The sequence below is a fragment of the Staurois parvus genome, unplaced genomic scaffold (assembly GCF_062004578.1).
Source record: "Staurois parvus isolate SC_StPar_1 unplaced genomic scaffold, SC_StPar_1.0 ptg000233l, whole genome shotgun sequence".
NCBI classification, from domain to species: Eukaryota; Metazoa; Chordata; class Amphibia; order Anura; family Ranidae; genus Staurois; species Staurois parvus.
In genome coordinates, this window is record NW_028318029.1 from 2986810 (window position 1) to 3003782 (window position 16973).

General features: G+C 44.1%; 1 protein-coding gene across 2 annotated transcripts in view; it reads left to right on the top strand.

The window, feature by feature from the left end:
• Window positions 1-12746: 12746 nt before the first annotated feature.
• The window catches only part of DOCK9 (dedicator of cytokinesis 9), a 323125-nt gene continuing 318898 nt past the window's right edge, over window positions 12747-16973 (top strand). For both annotated transcript variants that reach the window (XM_089679964.1, XM_089679972.1), the window contains exon 1: window positions 12747-13118. In XM_089679964.1, the coding sequence (XP_089536090.1) occupies window positions 12996-13118 (123 nt within the window). In that variant the 5' untranslated portion in view covers window positions 12747-12995. The remainder of the gene's footprint in view (window positions 13119-16973) is intronic.

A 16973-nucleotide genomic window follows, 5' to 3' on the forward strand; every position in this document is an offset into this window, starting at 1 on the left:
AACCAAATGCAGTCCCTGCACGTAGTCAGCAATGCAAATTCCTTTATCCACACTGATTATGGATGAAAGAAACTACCGATTTCCTCTTGTTCAGCCTGTGGGCTGTACAGGAGAAATCAAGCTGTGTATGGGAAGCTTAGAGGGAGAAAATGTCATTCTCCTATACCTGGAAGCGTTGTGAAGGTGAGTGTCAGTGGGTGGTCAATGGGTGGGATGTCAAGACTCTGTCACTTTGGCAAGAATTCTCTGTAACCTCAAAATGTGTTTAAAGAAGGACGTATTTAGAGGAGAATGTACTGTACTAGCGCTCTGTTACAGACTTACATTCAGTTCATTTATCTTTATGGTTGGACAATGAGAGCAATCATGCAAATACAAATGAACACAATGCTATTAAGTTATTTGTCCTTATTGTTTACTTTGGATGCAAGAAATACAAAGATTACACTAGAATCTCAATACAGAGATTAGACTTTTACTTTCATCAGACGCAATTTCCTGGTTCATTTAAGAAAACATATCTTCCTGCAACTGCCGGGTAAGGTAACATAACTGCCCTTTGTTTCAGAACAGTAAATCTTAATTAAATACATGTACAGAAAAACAGAAAGGTTTAATGGCCATAAAATAGTAATATCAAAGATTATTTTAGCGTTTGAGGTATCAGAAACAATGTAAATATCAACCTTTGAAAATTAAAATCATAGTAAATCTGCAAGTCAATTAACAGTATACCAGAATGGGTTGTTTTTGTGTCATCCAGCGATTTATGAAGATATTCATACTAGATTAACATCTATATGTATATGGTAGCGCACATTAAAGTAGAACTAAAACGCAAAACTTTTTTTTTTAATTTTTGGATAAAGTAAGGGAGGGTTATAACCCCTGTAATGTTTTGTCATGTGTTCCATTGAGGAGATTTTCCTTCACTTCCTGTCTCATAGCCAAAACAGTAAGAGAAACGATATCTCTCCAAAGTGAGGAAATCCCTGGCTTTCACCAGAGTCACCAGAATTATTATCCCCATTGGAAAATTTCCCCTCTATTACTGTTCTAAGGACAATCTAAATTTTGGGATTCTCTTTCACTTTCGGTGATGCCTGTAAACAAACAAAGTCCCTATGCACACTATGTATAGGCAGCACAGTGGCTAAATGGTTAGCACTTCCGCCGGGCAGTACTAGGGTCGTTGGTTCAAATCCCAACCACGGCACCACCTGCCTGGAGTTTGCATGTTCTCCCTGTGCCTGCATGGGCCTCCTCCAGGTACTCTGGTCTCCTCCCACACTCCAAAGACATGCTGGTAGGTTAATTGGCTCCTGTCGAAATTGGCCCTAGTATGTGTATTTATGAATGTGAGTTAGGGACCTTCGATTGTACGTCCCTTGAGGGTTCAGGACTGATGTGAATGTACAGTATATATGTAAAGCACTGCATAAATTGACAGCACTATATAGTAAGTACCTGTAATAATTATGTCATGTGATACCAGATGTCACAGATATGCACATTTTTTGCACATTGTCGCCCAAAGCACAAGAAATGCATCCTAGAGAGAAAACCATTAAGTTCAAGTTAAAGCACAGTCTATTTTTCAAAATGTTCACACCCCCCATGAAAATCCTGCTGTAAATAGAGGTAGAAGCTGTACCAGAAGATAAAGCAATATTAAGGCACCCCTAGATATTAGATGATTATCTAACAATCTAATTAGTCTTTAGTTAGTGTGACAGGACCCTGTCGCTGTGAGAATATGGGAAAATGTGACACAAGATTCACATTTAGGGTGAATGCGACATTCCAGACTAATGTTTCTGGGTAGTGAAATCTGTAGATTTGTCTTTCTCTGGATTCTGCAGCTCTGTTTCAGAACATTCAATCCTGTGTCTGGGTTTTGCTAGACACCTGCAATGTACAGTAAATCTGAAGTACACAGGTGTGAAGTGTCTATATACTCAGATCTGAGAATAGCTAAGGCCTCCCAGTTGGAGACCTCTCCCAGTGGGGGAGATGGAAGGTCTCATTGAGTGGTCAGGGGACCCAGCCAGAAGCCAAGAGACAGAATTCTCATCTGCAGGAGCCAAGTTGGCTCCTATTGGGGTGTCAGGAGAACTTCCAAAGGCCAGGCATGGGCCTTACAACAGGTGCTGTGTCTAAAGGCTAGATAGCCAAGTATCCAGGAGAGGTAATTCAAGTGAAGTTGAGTGAGCTTATGAGCCAGCATTTTCCAGTGTTGGGATTTTTGTTGAAGTTGGAGAAGATTCCCTGTGTGAGAAATCATTAGTTTGTGAACCTTTTCTTTAAAAAAAAAAAGTGGGCTACCAAGCCCTTAAAAATAGTCCCTGTCTTCTGTGGACTCACTAAAACAAAGCATCTACCATGAGAGCTAACTACCCCATGTCACACTAGCCATACATGGCTAGATTTCTCTCAGTCAGTCCGCTGGTTGAACAAGAGAAAATCAAAAGATTCTTCCATCCTCACTAAAAATCACAGATGGAGGAATCTGCACTGCTGGCTATTGTATTATATTGTATGTAGCTGCTGTACCTGTTTGAATACCCGAGCTGTGACTGTGTCTAATGGGATTTAGTCATTTTTCGGCTGAAAATTTTCTGCCAGATACTTACATTTTTTTAAAATCAGGTTTTATTGAGTCAGGTGGCTTTAACAGGACCAGTGGGAATGGGCCAAAATTAAAGTGGAACTTTACCTATAACAACTTGATAAAAAATAATGTTCTGTAGCAAGGAACATGCATTCCACGTTAATAATTATGCTAACAAAGTAAGCCTGTACTGTAAATTGCCTCCAGCATTGATCCTGTTTCTTCTTGCTGAAGGCTGCCATTTTGCTGAAGTCTAGAGACCCTGAGCAGCAGTAAATCTTTAGGCTGTCAGCAGATCAGTCTCTAGTGGCTCTGAATGTTTGCACAGTTCTGAGAATAGAGAACTACTGAGGCTGCCCAGAGCAGGGTGAGATGATGTATTACTGGATTTTATACAACATAGGCACTTGTTTTTAATGTTTTACATAAGTATACCTGCAAAAGGGACCGGCATGAAGTGATCTATCAGGACTTTATTTTTTGACTAAAGTTCCAATTTAAAGTTGTGTTTTGGCCAGCTTAAGCTGCATTGGGGACAATACATTGTCTAAGGGATAGTCCTGATAATCTGAACAATTATTATTTAGGGTTAAAATGGACAGGTTTGAAAACCTTTCCTGGTCACTCTTGTTTTTTTTTACTGAAACCAATGCACGCCTCCTTATTCTTCCGCTGTTGCCTAAATGAAAATACTTCATTTACTCTTGCCTAAAGCAATACTGCCCAAAAGACATTCTGAGCTTTTATGATCAGTTTTAGATTTATTTGCATTTCAGAAACAATGTATTACCTCTTTACCCTATTTAAAACCGTTAATTTGAAAACATATTTCAAAGTTTTCCCTGTTCAGGTCCAGTGGTTATAAGGCTTTAATAGGATTGCAGAAGTACAACATATTGAGTCATGTTACAGTATCTATAAATCATGGGATGTCACCTATAACATAAAGATTACAATGTAATTAAGTAGAACATTGGAGGTTGATTCATAATCGTAAAGTGTAGGAATATGTACTTGACACACTAGGCTAAGGCTTACTCCGCTATTTCTTTGACATTTACAGCGGTTGCAACATTGTATCTATTTGTTTCCGAATAAAAACATCTGTATCCTAAATGGAAACAAATAGATACATTGTTGCAACCGCTATAAATGTCAAAGAACTGTCAAGGAAATAGCAGAGCTCTCTGCAGGTACATTTTTTCCGGCTGTAGACGGGATGAAAATCGGCCGATTTTTTTTTACCATTGCTGGTAACGTCGGCCGCTTGAACGACCGATTTTTCATTTTTTTAAAAGAAAAATCGGCCGTTTTTCTCCCCGTCTATGGCCTGCATTAGTCCTTGTAGTCTACAGTTTTGGAAAATGTTAATTTGGAAAAACTTTTTTTTTTGTTAAATCAAGGTATTCTTATTGAAAAATTGTAAGTTTTACATACAGTAGTAGTGGTGGGACCTACTGTAGATTACTCAAAGACAGCCATGGGGACCATCATTGCTGGACATTTTTAGGACACCTCTATGCTGGTAGGTCAGTTTTCCCATTTCTAGAATTTTACTGACTGCATTTTTCATTGCATAAATGTTGGAGGGGTTAGGCAAAACTGGTTAACTTGAAAAGTTCCATGAATCTTTAGAATTCTTCCCCTATTTTCCTTTCCTAAGGCCCAATTAATTTTTTTAAATTTCCAATCTTATTTTATAACAGTATAAAAAAACTCCTCTGACTGGTCATAATAATCATTTTTTTTATTTACAGCTCCAATAAATTTCCAATAAATTGGAAAAAGAATAATAATAATAATTAAATAAAAGCTTAGCTCTCGTTGTAATACTTGCCTCGTTTCCTGTGCTCTACCTAGTGTTGGATTACCAAAAGGCAGAGTAGGCACTGGCCTATGGGCCCCTCACTTTAACGGAAAGTTGAAATAAAGTTACAGTGAAGCTTTCTTAAATTGTTTACAAAAGATTTAAAAATTGAATCAACTCAAAGAAATTAAAACTTTACATAAAAGTGTTCCTAAACTCAGTAAAGCATGTTTGTTATACTCACTGTGGAACCTAAAGGATTAACCCTCCGCATCTGTAAAAAGGCTGGTTGATCCTATCTTCTCTGATCTTCCCTTTCTTCCACAGTCCCCAATCCATCTGCTGATAGTACAGAGCCCTAGGAGTCATTCTGCACATGCTCAGTTTAGTGTGTATTTCTAGAGAGTTTTTATCTTTTTGGAGGCTGCATGTGATCAGCACAGGGCCAATCAGTGCTGTGCAGACATACGGTCAGGGTTCATGCAGCCTCACAGGACAGTCAGAGGAGAATGAAAACTACAAGCTTTAACCAGTGCTCAGCCAAACACTGGAAGTCACAAGACTGCTATATACTGCTGATGAGAAAAGGTATTTAGCAGTTTATATTTACTAAAATAATTGCATTTCCATGTTCTGTGTACTGTGGGAGACCAGATACAGTGAATGCAGTCTGCATCCTGGGTTTATAAGCACTTTGCCACCTCCCACCTACCATATAGTATTATGACAGGCGCAAGGTGGTTCTCTTGTTCTGGGAGGACGTCTTATGACATCCTCCCATTCTCAGTGCGCATGCGCGGCTCAGGGAGCGTGCGGCGCAGCGATCAGCGGTGCGCTGTGTCCCTTGGACACAGTGGATCACCGATCACAGAAAGAGCCGAAGATGTCGGCTTGGTCATGTGATCAGCTGTGTCCAATCATAGCTGATCACATGTAAACAGGGAAATGCCGGTTATCGGCATTTCTCTCCTCTCGAGCTGTCACGCTGACAGCTCGAGAGGAGAGCCGGTAATCGGCTTTCCGTGGAGGGGACATGTACACTGATCATCAGTGTGCACTGATGATCAGTGTAGCCCCAGCAGTGCCACCTGTCAGTGTCCATCAGTGCCTTATGTCAGTGCTCATCAGTGCCTTGTGCCAGTGCCCATCAGTTCCACATATCAGTGCCTACCAGTGCACATCAATGCCACATATCAGTGCCCATCTGAGCTGCCTTTCAGTGTCATCCATCAGTGGCAGTCAGTGCCACCTATCAATGCCAATCAGTGCCACCTATCAATGCCAATCAGTGCCACCTATCAGTGCCTGTAAGTGCTGCCTAACAGTGCCAGTCAGTGCCCCCTACCAGTGCCAGTCAGTGCTGCCTATCAGTGCCATGTATCAGTGCTGCCTTTCAGTGCCCATAAGTGATGCCTGTCAATGCCCATCAGTGCCACCTACCAGTGCCTCCTCATCAGTGCCACCTATCAGTGTCCATCAGTGCAGCCTCATTAGCGCACATCATTGAAGGAAACAAATCACTTATTTACAAAATTTTATAACAAAAACTAAGAAAAAACTTTTTTTTCAAAATTTTCTGTGGTTTTTGGTTTGTTTAAGAAAAAATAAAAAACCCAGAGGTGTTTAAATACCACCAAAATAAAGCTCTATCTGTCACAAAAAAATTATAAAAATTTCATATGGGTACAATGTTGTATGACTACGCAATTGTCATTCAAAGTGCAACAGTGCTGAAAGCTGGAAATTGGCCTGGGCAGGAAGGGGGTATAAGTGCCCTGTAGGCTAGTGGTTAAAGATTCTATAGGCCTCGTTACGTTTTTTTCATCAGTTCAGTCACATTTAAAAAAAAAAAAAAACGGATCAGTTTACATCAGCTTTTCATCCGTTTAAATCCATTTTCATCTGTTTTCTCTCCGTTTATATACGTTTTTCATCAGTTTACATCTGTTTTTGTCCGTTTACATCCGTTTTTGTCTGTTTTTCGCCTGTTTCGTTTTATTCTTGGAAGAAAAATAGGGTTTTCTTTTGTTCAAAAAAAACGGATGTTAACAGATGCGGACATTAATGGATGTGAACAGATGGTTATCTGTTTACATCCATTAGTCCATAGAAATACATGGGTGTCCGTTTTTCATCCATAAACGGATAGATGAAAAACGGACATACAGAACGCCTGTATGAAAGGGGCTATAGAGAAAATACTGTATTATTTGAATGTACCCAATAACAACTTTAAGTACACACACCATAGACATCAGGTTCACATTCCAGTTTGTCCCTCATCTTCTTTCATCTGCCAGCTTATAAAAAATGTTGATGCATCCTACATACGTTTAATGTACAGTAGTGATGGTCATCTCCAGGTAGCAGCCGATGTGCTCACTACTTAATTCAAAGCTATCCCACTAGAGCATACATATGAGAAACCTGCAAGGTGGCCCTAAGGTTTCAACTGCCTATGGGCCCCGACAGAGTTTAATCTGGTACTGGCTGTACCTGCAGGCACACTGCTCTTTAACCTCTTCATGCTGGCATTTTAGGGTCATTTGTCTGCCGTGATTCACTGTCATGGCAGTCACATGATCAGAAAAGGTCCCGATCACAAGGGGAGATCAGCACCTTTCCGTGAGACACCAACACGTGCTGGGAGCGCGCAGGGCGTGTGCTCTCAGCACATATGTGTTTTCAAATGGTATGCAAATATGCGGCCGCTCAGCGTCAAGGCCCAGCCGTCGAGAGGCCACATATTTGCGTATGGTCGGTGTCAAGGGGTTAATCTAGCTTTGATTCTCTTCCTGGTTGAGTGACACCCAGTTTCATTCTGAATGCCACCCCAATGCACTAATGCATAGTAGCACTGATGTAGTGTATCACAAAGCACAGTAACACACTAGCATTTGTTGTGATGTGTTTTGGTAGAATGCTGCATGTCTGTTTTCGATCTATTCTTGTGCATTGCAGGCTATTCAACACAGCCCATTTAATAGAGCACATGTTAACATGTCGCACAACATGCATTAACATAACACACAAGAGTGTACACAACTGATTGGGCCCCTTTACAAATGAAAAAGTGGGAATGATCACGGTATATTTCTTTTTGGCAATCCATATTTCTCCAAGTCGACCAGGGGTTGTGCACAGAAGTGATTTTATATATTATATGTGTATGGCTAACCTAACCATTTTAACGACTGAATTCCAGTTGGGTGGGGGGATCTTTGAAAAAAGACAAATGTGTAACAAGATTACTGACATTTTCATGTAGCATTTACTTCCTGGAATCAATCTACCCTTAGCTCAGGCATTGGCTGAGCTGAGAGCCCTCCCTCCCCTTTTGAAGACTCCTGGCATGTATGACATCATTTGCCTTGGCATGGAAACCAGGAAGTAACTGAAGAAATTAAAAAAAAAAAGTTTAAAACAATATGGTATACTTTCCTATCCTTTTACTAATAATAGCACCACCTATTTACCACGCTAAAGCCGAAGCTACAGCTCCGTCGTCCAGTGACGCGCACCCGTCACTGTCTGTGATTGTGGTGTCATTTGGACACAGCTGATCACATGACATGGTAAAAAAGGCCAATCACAGCTCATCAGTGCTGCCAGTTAGTGTCCATCAGCGCTGCCTATCAGTGCCCATCATTGCTACCTATCAGTACCCATCAGTGCAGCATAATCAGTGTCTCCTCATCACTGCCCACCAGTGCTGCCTCATCAGTGCCCGTCATTGCTGCCTATCAGTGCAGCCTTATCATTCAAGAAGAAAAATTACCTGTTTGTAAAATTTTATAATAGAAACAAAGAAAACCTTTTTTTTTGCTTTTCAAAATTTTTGTTCTTTTTTCATTTATAATGACAAAAATAAACAAAAACCCAGTGGTGATTAAATACTACCAAAAGAAAGCTCTATTTGTGTGAAAAAAAATTATAAACAATTTGGGTACAATGTTGCATGACTGTGCAATCGTCATGTAACTGCTTCCCCTCCACCCAATAGCAGAAGTACTGCTTATGGGGCGGCACAGGTGCGCAAAACACGTATATACAGTATACGTGATTTTGAAGCTCTGGGCAGGGGGCGCATGCGCGTCCTACCCGCGCCGACATTCGTGGCTTTGGCTGTCAATCACCGGGTCCCGGCCGGTGATTGCCGAGCATCTCCGATGGGGAGGAGAACAGCCATTCATAGCATTGTGCTTACAATGAAGTACCAACACAGCACGCAGTGTAAAACAGCACACAGTTAACCCTTTGATTGCCCCACATGTTAACCCCTTCCTGCCCAGTGTCATTAGTACAGTATCAGTGCTTTTTATTAGCACTGATCACTGTATTGGTGTAACTGGGGATGTCAGTGACACCAAGTCGTCAGTTCCCCCCCAGTGTCAGAATGCTCACCGCAGTCACGCTATAAGTCGCTGATCGCCGCCATTACTAGTAAAAATGAAAAAAAAAAAAATCCCAGTATACAGTCAGATCCATAAATATTGGGACATGGACACAATTCTAACATTTTTGGCTCTATACACCACCACAATGGATTTGAAATGAAACAAACAAGATGTGCTTTAACTGCAAACTGTCAGCTTTAATTTGAGGGTATTTACATCCAAATCAGGTGAACGGTGTAGGAATTAAAACAGTTTGCATATGTGCCTCCCACTTGTTAAGGGACCAAAAGTAATGGGACAGAATAATAATCATAAATCAAACTTTCACTTTTTAATACTTGGTTGCAAATCCTTTGCAGTCAATTACAGCCTGAAGTGTGGAACGCATAGACATCACCAGACGTTGGGTTTCATCCCTGGTGATACTCTGCCAGGCCTCTACTGCAACTGTCTTCAGTTCCTGCTTGTTCTTGGGGCATTTTCCCTTCAGTTTTGTCTTCAGCAAGTGAAATGCATGCTCAATCGGATTCAGGTCAGGTGATTGACTTGGCCATTGCATAACATTCCACTTCTTTCCCTTAAAAAACTCTTTGGTTGCTTTTGCAGTATGCTTTGGGTCATTGTACATCTGCACTGTGAAGCGGCGTCCAATGAGTTGTGAAGCATTTGGCTGAATATGAGCAGATAATATTCCCGAAACACTTCAGAATTCATCCTGCTGCTTTTGTCAGCAGTCACATCATCAAAAAATACAAGAGAACCAGTTCCATTGGCAGCCATACATGCCCACGCCATGACACTACCACCACCATGCTTCACTGATGAGGTGGTATGCTTAGGATCATGAGCAGTTCCTTTCTTTCTCCATACTCTTCTCTTCCCATCACTCTGGTACAAGTTGATCTCGGTCTCATCTGTCCATAGGATGTTGTTCCAGAAGTGTGAAGGCTTTTTTAGATGTTGTTTGGCAAACTCTAATCTGGCCTTCCTGTTTTTGAGGCTCACCAATGGTTTCCATCTTGTGGTGAACCTTCTGTATTCACTCTGGTGAAGTCTTCTCTTGATTGTTGACTTTGACACACATACACCTACCTCCTGGAGAGTGTTCTTGATCTGACCAACTGTTGTGAAGGGTGTTTTCTTCACCAGGGAAAGAATTCTTCGGTCATCCACCACAGTTGTTTTCCGTGGTCTTCCGGGTCTTTTGGTGTTGCTGAACTCACTGGTGCGTTCCTTCTTTTTAAGAATGTTCCAAACAGTTGTTTTGGCCACGCCTAATGTTTTTGCTATCTCTCTGATGGGTTTGTTTTGTTTTTTCAGCCTAATGATGGCTTGCTTCACTGATAGTGACAGCTCTTTGGATCTCATCTTGAGAATTGACAGCATCAGATTCCAAATGCAAATAGAACACTTGAAATGAACTCTGGACCTTTTATCTGCTCATTGTAATTGGGATAATGAGGGAATAACACACACCTGGCCATGGAACAGCTGAGAAGCCAATTGTCCCATTACTTTTGGTCCCTTAACAAGTGGGAGGCACATATGCAAACTGTTGTAATTCCTACACCGTTCACCTGATTTGGATGTAAATACCCTCAAATTAAAGCTGACAGTTTGCAGTTAAAGCACATCTTGTTTGTTTCATTTCAAATCCATTGTGGTGGTGTATAGAGCCACAAATGTTAGAATGTGTCAATGTCCCAATATTTATGGACCTGACTGTATATACTGCCATTTGTAAATGCTATAAATTTCACGTAAAACAATTAAGTTACACATATTAGGATTTTGTTTTAGCAAAGACATGTAGCAGAATACATTTTGGCCAAATTTATGATGAAATTTGATTTTTAAAATTTTTTACTGGACATGTTTAATAGCAAGAAGTCAACAATATTTGTTTTATTTTCTCAAATTGCCGGGTTTTTTATAGCGCAAAAAATAAAAAACACAGTTGATCAAATACCACCAAAAGAAAGCTCTATTTATAGGAAAAGGACGCAAAATTAATTTGGGTACAGCGTTGAATGACCATGCAATTGTCAGTTAACCACTAGCCTACAGGGCACTTATACCCCCTTCCTGCCCAGGCCAATTTCCAGCTTTCAGCGCTGTCACACTTTGAATGACAATTGCGCGGTCATGCAACACTGTACCCATATGAAATTTTTATAATTTTTTTTTAGACAGATAGAGCTTTCTTTTGGTGGTATTTAATCACCTCCGGGTTTTTTATTTTTTGCTAAACAAACCAAAAACAACAGAATATTTGAAAAAAAAAGTTTTTTCTTAGTTTCTGTTATAAAATGTTGTAAATAGATGATTTTCCTTCTTCACTGATGTGCGCTAATGAGGCTGCAGTGATGGGCACTGATAGGCTGCACTCATGGGCACTGATAGGCGGCACTGATGAGGAGGCACTGGTAAGTGGCACTGATAGGCATTGACAGGCATCACTGATGGGTACTGAAAGGCAGCACTCATATGGCACTGATAGGCAGCACTGACTGGCATTGATAGGTGGCACTGAAACGGCACTGATATGTGGCATTGATGTGCACTGGTAGGCACCGATATGTGGCATTGATGGGCACGGGGAGGTGACATTGATGAGCACTGACAGGTGGCACTGATGGGGCTACACTGAGCATCACGGTACACTGGTCATCAGTACCCTGATAATCTGTGTACATGTCAGCTGAGAGGAATGCCGATAACCGACATTTCCTTATTTATATGCAAACAGCCGTGATTGGACACAGCTGATCACATGACAGAGCCGACGTATTTGGCTCTTTCCGTTGATTGGTGATCCACTGTATCCCAGGGGGACAGCGCCCCCCCAGAGCTGCGTACATGAGGTTAGAGTGGGAGGACATCATATGATGTCCTCCCAGAACAAGAGAACCGCCCTGCGCCCGTCATTGCCTTATATTACGAGTGGGAGGCAGTTAAACTAATACGGCACTGTAACGAAAAAACTGGCCTGGTCAGGATGGGGGGTAAATCCTCAGGGCAAGTGGTTAAAGTGTCACACTACAAAAATGCACGCTGGATATGTTTTTGCATACAGTTTACACCACACTCCGTTCCGGTGCAGTTTGCTGTGTTCCAGTACAGTTCTGTACAGAAAAAATGCAACGTTCTTTTTTTTCTACACCAGGAACTGACTGGAGCAGACCACACTGGTGTGAACCAGGGCCAATGGTACACATGTAAAACACTGTGCATGCATTTTTGATGCAGAAAAAAGCGCACTGAACTGCATCTAGTGTGAACTAGCTCTGAGAGTGCTGAAAGCTGAAAATTGGCCTGGGCAGGAAGGGGGTGAAAGTGCCCGGCAGGGAAGTGGGTACAAATAGTCGATGTTGATTGAGAGTGATGTTCCACTTAAAGTCGTGCACTTTGTCTAATTTTTAGCTGATATCCAGCCATTGCCACACACCACTGAGCTGTTGCTGGAGCCACCTTCTGTCTGGCTTCCAGTAGTGTGAGGTGAGGACTCCCAGCTGTGCCCTCCCTCCATAGGCATGACGTCATGGTGTGAGCACGGCACAGGGCTGACTGGGGGCGGGCCCCACAGCACAGGGCCGGATAAAGGCGGGCCCCAGAGCACAGGGGCTGGCTCCACAGCACAGGGCCGGATGGGGGTGGGCCCCATCCTCTAGCCCTCATACAGCAAAATAATCAGCCTGTGAAAACACCGGGTAACTACGCCCATGCTCTTCCCTTACCAGCACCGCGCTCGACTTCGCTGGTTAGCAGCACTTCATACACGTGCAATTTCAGCCCCAGCCCTTAATAAACATGGCGGTCGGGGCTTCGCCCAGCTGCCCATTTCGTCATCACAACAAGTGAGACGTCAAGCAGGCAGCTCCAGTATGCGCTTGTCAGCGGCGCGCGCTCCCGAACCACGCCCCTTGGGAAGAGAATTTTGACACAGAGCGATGCGCGGCCCCGTGCGGTGCAAGCCCAGCGGGAACGAGCGTCATCCGAACGTTCCCCGGGAATTCCGTGTGGGCCGGCGGCGCGCGCCTGGCTGTGTGTAGAGGAGGAGAGCCCTGGGCTCCCGGCATGAGCGGCGCAGGTGGTGGCGGATGAACAGTCCGGATCAGGAGGGAGGGAGTCCTCCCCGCACGCACACTCCTGGCCCCCTGTACATGGTGGTTGCGCCGATATGTCTTCACATCACTCAGCCCACCCGGAGACTCGCAAGTTCACCCGAGCGCTCAGCAAGCCCGGCACCGCGGCGGAGCTCCGGCAGAGTGTGTCCGAGGTGGTCCGAGGCTCCGTCCTCCTGGTAAGAGGTGGCAGGTGGGGGCTGGTCCGGGAGCTGGCCGGGGTCACGTGGTGTGTGTGAGGGGGAGAGGTGACCACATGGCCACTAGAAGGGGGGACACTGCCAACAGTGACTGTCACCCCCGAAGTCTGGGGACTTCCTCCATACTAAGACCCACACAACTTTCTGCATGTCGCCTTCATTATCTGTCCTGGAATCGCCAAACGCAGCGAAGTGTCGCCAGCCGGGCACTACTGGGAGCCAGGAAGACCCCCTCCATAGTGATCCCACCGCTGGCCACTTCCACAATTTCCTGGAATCGCCAGACGCAGCGAGGTGTCGCCAGCCGGGCACTACTGGGAGCCAGGCATACCCCCTCCATAGTGATCCCACCGCTGGCGACTTCCACAAATTCCTGGAATCGCCAGCCGGGCACTACTGGGAACCATTCCATACGGACAGGCAGACCCCCTCCATAGTGATCCCACCGCTGGTGACTTCCACAAATTCCTGGAATCGCCAGACGCAGCGAGGTGTCGCCAGCCGGGCACTACTGGGAGCCAGGCATACCCCCTCCATAGTGATCCCACCGCTGGCGACTTCCACAAATTCCTGGAATCGCCAGCTGGGCACTACTGGGAACCATTCCATACGGACAGGCAGACCCCCTCCATAGTGATCCCACCGCTGGCGACTTCCACAAATTCCTGGAATCGCCAGCCGGGCACTACTGGGAACCATTCCATACGGACAGGCAGACCCCCTCCATAGTGATCCCACCGCTGGTGACTTCCACAAATTCCTGGAATCGCCAGACGCAGCGAGGTGTCGCCAGCCGGGCACTACTGGGAGCCATTCCATACGGACAGGCAGACCCCCTCCATAGTGATCCCACTGCTGGCGACTTGCACAAATTCCTGGAATCGCCAGACGCAGCGAGGTGTCGCCAGCCGGGCACTACTGGGAGCCATTCCATCCGGACAGGCAGACCCCCTCCATAGTGATCCCACCGCTGGCGACTTCCACAAATTCCTGGAATCGCCACACGCAACGAGGTGTCTCCAGCCGGGCACTACTGGGAACCATTCCATACGGACAGGCAGACCCCCTCCATAGTGATCCCACCGCTGGCGACTTCCACAAATTCCTGGAATCGTTTCCGTGGCATCATCCTGAGGGTGGCCTTACACGCCTCGATCATTGATCCATTTCTTTTCCAGTTCACTTGGGTCGATCACCCATTTGATCAATATGCTGCACATGGGGAAGTGGATTTAGATTGATAATTGGAAGATATGATCATAAATGATCAATTGTTTTCACTGTGTGATGGCGATTGGTCGAAACATGGTTGGATTCCTGACCAAAGGGTCTCCTTCTTGGCCAGTCAACTCGGTTTTATTGAATCTGATCCAAATTAATAGGAAGGGACAGTTATGGCTTTTTAATTATTCCCCGAATCCAACATTTTTATTGAATCACACATTGATCCGAAAATGTAATTAACCCTTCGGTGCTGGACCTTTTAAGGGTTCTAAAATCCTGGAGGTGGTGGCAGGGATTCAAGTCATTTGACCTATGTGATTGGCTGTCACAGTGGTCACATGATTGGAAAGATCCTGATCGCAGATGCGCATCGGGAGCTTACTGATCACTGCTGTGCAGGGTGCGCGCTCTCAGCACAGTAGGTAGTTTTCAGAGGGCTGTGTATATATGCATGCGGCCGGCATTAAGAGGTTAAAGCCTGTATGTCCAACGTTCGGCTACTTTCCCACTGGCCTAGCATGTTTGATATGTTAAGGGTCAGTTCACACCACATGCAGTTCAGTGTGTGTGTGTTTTTTTTTTTTTTTTTTCTGCATCAAAAACACATGGTTAGTAGGTTATATGGGTTCCAATGGCTTAGTTCACAGCAGTGCGGTTAGTTCCAGGTCCAGAAAAAAACTAGAACATGCTGCATTTTCAGGAACACACATCTTTGTTTAGGGTGAAGAAAAAGGGTGCAAAATGCACTGGAACACATCAAAAACGCACTGGAACACATAAAAACTCATCAAAAACATGCATGCAGAAACTCATCTGGACTGCGTTTCTAAGGTGTGAATTGGCTCTAAAGGAGAAGTATGGACAAAGGTTTTTTTAGCCATACTTCTATGGGTCATAGGACTGCATGTATTTATGCATTCCTGTGACCTAAATTAAGCTGACAGTGGACTAAAATGTTCTGTTGGCTTATGCCACTCAGCCAATCCAGACTCTGCAGGATCCTGACAATAATGCCAGGATCCACCCAGATGGCTGAATGGCTCAGCCTCTCAGCGAGCAGCTCCCGCCCTCTCCACAACCTGCCCCCTAGTAAGAGCTGGAGGGACAGAGCAGGGAGCTGTGACTGATAGTCACCAGCTCTCTACAGACTTAAGACTGAGAACTGAGCAATCAATAGTCTATGGTTGCTTAGTTCTCTGTCATAGAGGCGGCAGAGGACAGATGCAGCATTAGATTGATGCTGCAGCCATCTAAGGGAGTATGAATGTTTTTTTAATTCCTATATTTCTCTTTCAATACCCAAGTCTTCGCACATCAAAGAATACCCTGGCAGTGGCATCCCCCAATGCAAGGGTTAAATACTTGTTAAATCCCAACTCTAGGAAAAGTAAAAACCCTCTCTGCCCCTGCACTGCAACCGCTGCAAGGGTTAAAGTAGAACTAAAGGTACATTTTTATTTTCACTTTGATAGAGCAAGGGAGGGTTATAACCCCTATCATTTTTTTTTTTTACATCCAATTTTCCAATGAGGAGATTTGCCCACTTTTCCTGTGCCATAGACAAAACAGGAAGTGAGGAAATCCCTCCTAAGTGGAGGAATCCCTGGTTGTCACCAGAACTTGTGTCCCCATTGGAAGATATTGATTATTGTTCTTTTACTTTAACTGATAATGGCAAACAGGACACACGGAGAGGGTGAATCAGATGTTCTAACCCCCCCATTCTATCCAAAATGGGGAAAAACTTTTGCCTTTTAGTTATAGGTCTAGGGGACAGGAAAAGCAGTTTTATCAAGCCAATTTCCTGGCAGACCATGCTCCCCTGTGTTTCGGCAGTGTACTGTCTGTGTCCTCACATCCAGTGCAGTGTTATGGGCTCTGCATTAGTCTTTATGACATCAGGGGCATTTCACCACCAGGACATAGGGGAGAAGAGGCTGCAGGGACCCATCTCGCTGCACAGAGTAGCCTTCAAAAGCAGAGGATCAAGGAGGTAAAACATGCTTTTCTTCCCTGAAATGACAGTGAGACATTTTAAAGTCTTTAAAAAAAACCACCTGTGCAGTAGCTTTCCCCCCCCCCCCCCCATTACTGCTTGGATTAAATGCTTGCTATATCGAGGGTTGTATGAATAAGGTGTAAATACTTACCTGATTCCCTCCCTGACTCCAGCAGGGTCCCTCCAGTGCTATGACCAGAGCTTTGGAGAGAAGAGAGCAGCACTGGAGTTGGCGAGTCAGGAAATTAATGCAGTCTCTCGTTCTATCCCTTAGGCTGAAAGGATAAGTTCACCTTTGAACAAAAGATAGTAAATGCACATTTTTTTGCAGGTTAAAACGTGCATTTATTATTTTTGTTTCTGGAGCCTCTAAAGCATTGCACCAGTGATCAGCTGATCGCTGGTGCCATGCATGTCTCCTGCAGACTGTCAGTAGTGAATCTGTGTTCCAGTACATCCCGTGTGGACAAGCAGATAAAATGGTAGGAAGAATCCATGAACTACCACAGTTCTCACAGTGCCGTGGTAGTTCAATGAGAACCACAAGCTGACCGCCGCATAAGGCTGTCAGAACGTGTAGTTTTCCCTTTCACAGAATACTGTTTGTGAGT